Genomic DNA, 6,604 nt, shown 5'->3' on the forward strand with positions numbered 1-6,604 from the left:
CAGAAGGCAATGAAACAAGAACAACGAGGGACCTGAAATGAAGAAAAAGTATAAAGAATGGAACCAACCACCTGATGCTTGACAGCAGTAACATCACGACTGAAAAACATCAGATTTTAATATGTTGTCATACCATGGTTCATCACAGCTCTATAAGATCATGGTAATTTAATATTTCCAAAACATTTATAGTACATTGCCACAGATTGAAATCTGAGATCTGTCTCATGCAATGTGTTTGCTCCACTAAGTGAGCTAAAGACGTAACTACTGCACCTCAGCTCCTTGAACAGAAAACATTAGCCCTGTTGCAATCAGATGGATGGAACAAAAGTGCAATGAGTACAAAAGTAAGGTAACACTAAATAAAAAAAGGCTGTCAATCAAAGTGACTAGATACTAAAAAAAACATGTCTGAACACAGGCAGTACTGAGGAAAGAATGAGCCAATGATCATGTGCTAGTGCTCACGAGGATTACTGTGCATGGAGGTCATGTCACCCTCTATAGGTGGAGGGCCACAGCATTATGACAATTATGTCATAGGCTGGCATTTTACACGTAAACACATGTAGCAGTGAGAGTTTTTTTTAAGGCTTTTGTCATGTGCAGGAAATTCCACAGCAGTTGCATGCATGGTAATAACTCTTAGTGTTGTAGAGAAGTTGGCAAATTTTCTGAAATTATTTTTTGTTTTTCATGTTATAAAACTAAAAGGATGTTTTAATGGTATCAAAACATATTGGAAATGTAAGGTGATAATAAAAGTAAAAACATTTTGTATGATTGTTTAAAGCTAAACTACTAAGGCTAACTGCTACCATCCATAATTTTGAACTGCTGACCAGCAGCATGCAGCATCTACCATCAACTCTTGGGCTACTCTTTACTAATGAATAGTGAGATTAACCATCACATTATAAAGATCAAAGATTTTCAGCACTGGATTTTGATTCAGCAGCCTGCAGATTGCAAGTCTAGAATCCCAAACAATAGGCCATGTCAAGCTAAGTAACAACATAACAGTGAGTTACAAGATTGCTATAATATTTCATGTTTGAAGAAAAACATTTTTTTACATAACCACATTCTTTAGATTAGTAGCTGTTTGACAATTTTTATCTCCACAATGTTATCTTTTTTATTTTACAAGTTTTTATTTTTTTCATATTATCAACATATATCATCAACCATTATTGCTAACAATTTTTATACAAATGTATGAAGTCCCTTAAATTGAAAAAATACACAACTTTTTGAAGAACTGTTTTATGGCTTGAAACCTATAGCTCCTCCATACTAAAAGGAATTATATTTATTGAAAAGTAATGTTAGAAAATAGGATGCAACTGTATATTTATCTTACATATATCCAATTGATATCATATATTATTTATCAATTTATAACTCTATTCCTTGTGGTCACATGATAAAAAAATTAAGACCTTGTTATATTTTTTTGGATATTTTAATCAATATACTTACTAGGTATGTTTCACAAAGCATTCATTTAGATGCAATGATATATCATGCATATTAATTCTTTACAGAATATTGCATTTTAAGATTTCCACAACCTTTACTACTACATGCAGTAGCCTGGAGTTAAAAAGTCCATATTCTAATTCTACAGGAAATCTTAACTGCTAAGCATATGTTACAAATTGCTAAAAGTTCACTATTATCTTTTCTGTCTTCTTTGCATGTCTTCATTCATTTGTTTCAGTCCCTTCTGTAACAAAACATATATGAGCATATCAATTTTGGAACTTGCCCAGTAACATATTCAATAAGTTTTCCATCACATTATTGATTACAAGTTTCAAAAATATTTTTATTTTTTAAAAATACCCTGTCACTAACATCCTGGTTCTATAAGAGCTAAACAGTTCCATTCTTTAAAATTACATTTTCTTGGTTGTTTTTTTTTATCAAATGTAAACTCTTTCAAAATCTTGATTTTTTGATGGGAAAGACTTTCTACACTAATTACAAAATAAGCTATCACTATCATTGTCTCTATGGTATATAATATTGCATCTGGTATAGTTGTGAATTACAGCTTTGGCTTCTCTACAATCCTTAACTGTTTAACTGCCTTGGGCACATACATCCCTCTCCAGAGCACTATTATCAGCACATACATGTATATGGAACATACTATATAACCTTCTCTTATTTACATAAAAACTATAAAAAATATTTGCAGGCAACCATAATTAAATGCAGATATGCAATTAGGAAAGGCTTTTTTTGGCATTTGTCTTAATATTTGGGATTTCTGATAAAACATTACCATTGTTATTATTCACAGTGTCATAAATAGCATTAAAAAACAGGAAAATGGTCCTTATTGTTGTCTGTTGAATTTTTAGTGCATTCCTCACATCATTTAAAATGTAGAAACACAAAACTGAAAGAATAAAGGGTATATAAATGTATCATACCCTAAGTTCTTCACTGAAACTTCCACCAAATGAAGAAAGTTTCCTGCCAGTGTCTTTTAACTTGTCTTCTACTTGATGTAAGGTATCTGACTTCTTCAACTTCTCCATGCCTTCCTCACCTGTTAAAATTTCATATAAAATTTATTCGTAGTGATAAGTTGTATCATAAGGTGAATTGAAAATAATCGGATACCCAGTAAATAAGGAGTTCACAATCTGCCCTACCAATTACTATACTGTTAAATATAAAAAAAGCAAGTTTTAAGTTGCCATTGTAGTGCTTCTAAACAAGCCTGCAGACACCTGCTGAGTAAGAAAAACTAGAAAAAATGTAGGCATAGTTTACTGATGCCTCCTAATCTTCTAGACAAAACTTTTACGATTTTTTAAGAAATCTAACACAATATGGGTGATTAAATGCAAGGGGTATGTCATTTAAATTATTTTTGAATTTAAGGAATTTGACCATTTTCATACACACTACATTACAAACCAATCATTTCCCATCTATTTAAATTGTACAAAGTTTCATTTTTAAGAAGGTGGAAGTTTGGATAGATGTGGAGCAACCAAAGATTTTTTGTCCTCAAATAAGATATATTTGCATAACATCTTTATTTTAATGTGTACAAAAATATGCATCTAGAAGACATCAAGATTTTATATGGGAATGACGTATACATATGAGTATAAGATAAAATTAGCATTATTTTATCACTCAACTTTCTGCTATTTTATTCACATGCAGTAGCAAATTAATGCCTATCTTAAAAACACAACAAAACCTAATAAATCAATTCATTAAGAGCTATGAGCAATATTAAATTAGATACATACTGGATAAAACGAGCTATTAACATCCTTATACATCACAGATGCATGTATTTCAAATTAGGAGTTTATTATAAATTCAGTTAATTTTAAATAAATCAATGAATTAGGAACTTGTTTAAATTAAAACCATTTATGATACTTCTGACATTTATATTGAACTATATTATATTAGGTGTGATAGTTTAATGAAAAGAACAATTAAAATAGTTAACCTACCAATCTTCAGCAAATAACACGTATAAAAATAGTGCTTATAACCTTGACTTTACCAGATTACATCTCAGAGAAATATAAGTGAGACTTGGAAAATACATACAAAATGTATTCATCTAACTTATATAAAAGCCAGTGTGTATCACATCACGTCTGCTTTCTCAAAATAGGAGGAGTCATAAAAGCCAAAATGCATTTATCCAGATAGAATAATTTGCTTACTGTCTGCCCATTACAATTTTAGTAACTGGGTTGCAAGGGAGCCATGAGGGGGGTGGAGGTGCCGTGAAACCTTATAAGTGTAGTGAGTGTGGGTATAATAAGCCTAAAGTAAAGACATAGTTTAGGATCACCTACCCTAGAGCTAAGTGCATAAAATTTATCATGAAAGTAAAAATACTGATTCCATTTTAAACTTAAATCGTTTTTGAATTAAGCTATTTTCTGTTACATCACCAACATTTTTAATAAAAAAACAAACCTCTTTAATCAAGGGAGACTCTAAATAAAGAAATCAACAAATATTTTTCCAGTTTTGTTGTCTATATATTTCATTTTATACTTTCAGTATATAGTCTAACAACAATATTAGGTTGTACTTTTGTTGCTAAGCAACATAAAAGTCATTGTTGGAACATAGTATTACCAAAATGCACTGACTTTTCTATATATTAGAAGTTGTTAATTTGGCTGATTTTTACCAATAATTATTCTATAAATATGCCACGAATTCATTTCATGAATGATCTTAATTTTGATTGGCTCACAAAGGGATTTACTGACATTTGACTGCCTCGACTGTACTTTTCTGCCTCTTTGTTTGTCAAATTTTACTTAGCAAAATTTATTTATTTCACTTAGCTATGAAATGTTTGGTTAGGGTATATTATGGGGTGGGAGTGGTAGTACTTGTCCTGTCGATTTGAATAGGCTATACACTAATACACTGACATAATGCTGTCATATGCCTGGATGTAACAGATATAGTGTGGGTTGACATATTGTCATACACTCTTATTTCCTTTCACTTATAAGTTCTTAGAATTACTATTATATAATAAAATGCATATCAACTGTCAGCACCTTTAGTTTAAACTTAAAAAACTAGCCCCAAACTTGATTTATTTAACAATGTATTCTAATTAGGACAAAGTTAACAGCAGGAAAGAAGGATACATGCCTTCCTCTTAAAAAGAAAATTAAAGTTTAAAATTATGGCTACAGCTGGAAGCTCAAGTCAAGCAATAAAACATTGGTGAGTACAACTACCTTACATCAAAATGTGTCCAACATATACAAATAAATCATGGAATACACATCACTAAAGAAATTGTTAAAACTTTTAACATACTGTAGACTGAATTTTACTTTATTATTTAAAAGATTGTTAACCTTGACTAGATTTGATTTGTCATAGTGCATTCTTGACAATGTGGCCTCCACATAAGGCATAACCTTCATGAATATCCACATTTTCTTCTGTCAGAGTATATGCAATGACAGTTATATCAAATATAGTCAACCTTGAAAGTAAAGATAACGATATATTTTAGCTTGAACTGAGTAAATTAGCCAATGTCTGTACACCACAAACAAAAAAAAGCTACTTTTATTGGTTTACTAGCTTCATTTTATGCTGCTACAACAAAAGTACCTGTCCCCAGTGGCAGGAAAAGTTTAAGTTAATCTACCAATTTAAATTATTTCATAGACTTTAAAAAAGGTTAATTGTGTTGCACTCTTGATTTCACTCAGAGCCCAAGCTCCAAGCTACTTATACCGCCAACCAAAAAAAGTAATTGTTGAGTATTTCAGTCATGCTAAGAGCTGCTCAACAATAAGAAACAGTAAATCTACATTTTTATTCTTTAAGTTACGTCACATTCTGAAATGTGAATGATAGTGTGATTAATTCCAAACAATTTAGTACAGAATATCCTGCTTGCAAAATAAAATTTGCCATCAACATTATTCATGCCTGTTCTCCTGTCATTTCAAAAGTGGAGACAGATGAACATTTGGACAGAAACCACAGTTCACAATATATACAAGATACTGTATATCATTACTGAAATTGTTGTACCAATGCAACCACACTTGTGCATACATGCACATTTGTTTAAATCAGATAAAACTATCACCTCCCCAGTCCTCTCCCAGAGGACAAGGAGGTAAAAATATAGGTACAGCCTGTTGATGCCCTCAATACATTAGACAAAACTTAAAATTTGAGCAGCTTTGAGAGAAATCTAACAACATATGGGTACCCACGTCCAAGGATATGTCACTGAAATTATTTTTGAATTTAAGGAACTTGGTAATGTTCATACAAACTACATTAACTAATTACCAGTGTTGTAGTTGAGACTTCAGTGTCCGAGACTGAGACCTTAGGGGTCAAGACCATGTAATGAAATACACAATGAAAAATAAAGCAAGGAGAATAAAAATCATACGAGTCAAACAAACTATTAACATCTTAACCACAAATCTTTTTACACGTTAACCCCACAGTCTTTGTTTTACCATCTTCTCCTGTGAAACAAAAACAAGGAAAAAAAAAAATTAAATGAATAAAAGAAATCAAAAATGTCAGCAAATAAAGAAAAAGAAAAACATTGTTGTTTTTCAAGAGTTTATGGTGTCAATGAATTCTTTATGATCTTTGAAGCTGAACAGGATCACAGCAGATCTACTAGAAATGTTGAATATTAGAGATAATTACTAACATTTAACGTAAATACGTGCACCAGATGTACAGTAGCAATTGCTTTTAAACGGCACACAATATAATTGGGATTGACTTACAGGTAATATGTCAGTTGGTGACGTAAGCATATATAAGGTAGGCACTATAAACATCATTACAAGGGTGTAGTACCAGCTACAAAGGGGTTTTACTACTAAAACATGCACTATAAACATTGTTACAAAGGTGTAGTACCAACTACAAAAGGGTTTTACTAGTAAAACATGCACTATAAACATCATTGTGAAGGTGTATTACTAACTACCAGGAGGTTTTACTAGTAAAACATGCACTATAAACATCGTTACGAAGGTGTATTACTAACTACCAGGAGGTTTTACTAGTAAAACATGCACTATAA

General features: G+C 31.4%; 1 protein-coding gene across 1 annotated transcript in view; it reads right to left on the bottom strand.

Moving 5' to 3' along the window:
• Positions 1-1,138: 1,138 nt before the first annotated feature.
• The window catches only part of LOC106465526 (uncharacterized protein NCBP2-AS2 homolog), a 27,307-nt gene continuing 21,841 nt past the window's right edge, over positions 1,139-6,604 (bottom strand). The window contains exons 4-5 of the mRNA XM_013925751.2: positions 2,448-2,566; positions 1,139-1,732 (exon numbers count right to left, since the gene is read on the bottom strand). Coding sequence (XP_013781205.1) covers positions 1,682-1,732; positions 2,448-2,566 — 170 coding nt within the window. The 3' untranslated portion in view covers positions 1,139-1,681. The remainder of the gene's footprint in view (positions 1,733-2,447; positions 2,567-6,604) is intronic.

The sequence above is a fragment of the Limulus polyphemus genome, unplaced genomic scaffold (genome assembly GCF_000517525.1).
Source record: "Limulus polyphemus unplaced genomic scaffold, Limulus_polyphemus-2.1.2 Scaffold1971, whole genome shotgun sequence".
Lineage (NCBI taxonomy): Eukaryota > Metazoa > Arthropoda > Merostomata > Xiphosura > Limulidae > Limulus > Limulus polyphemus.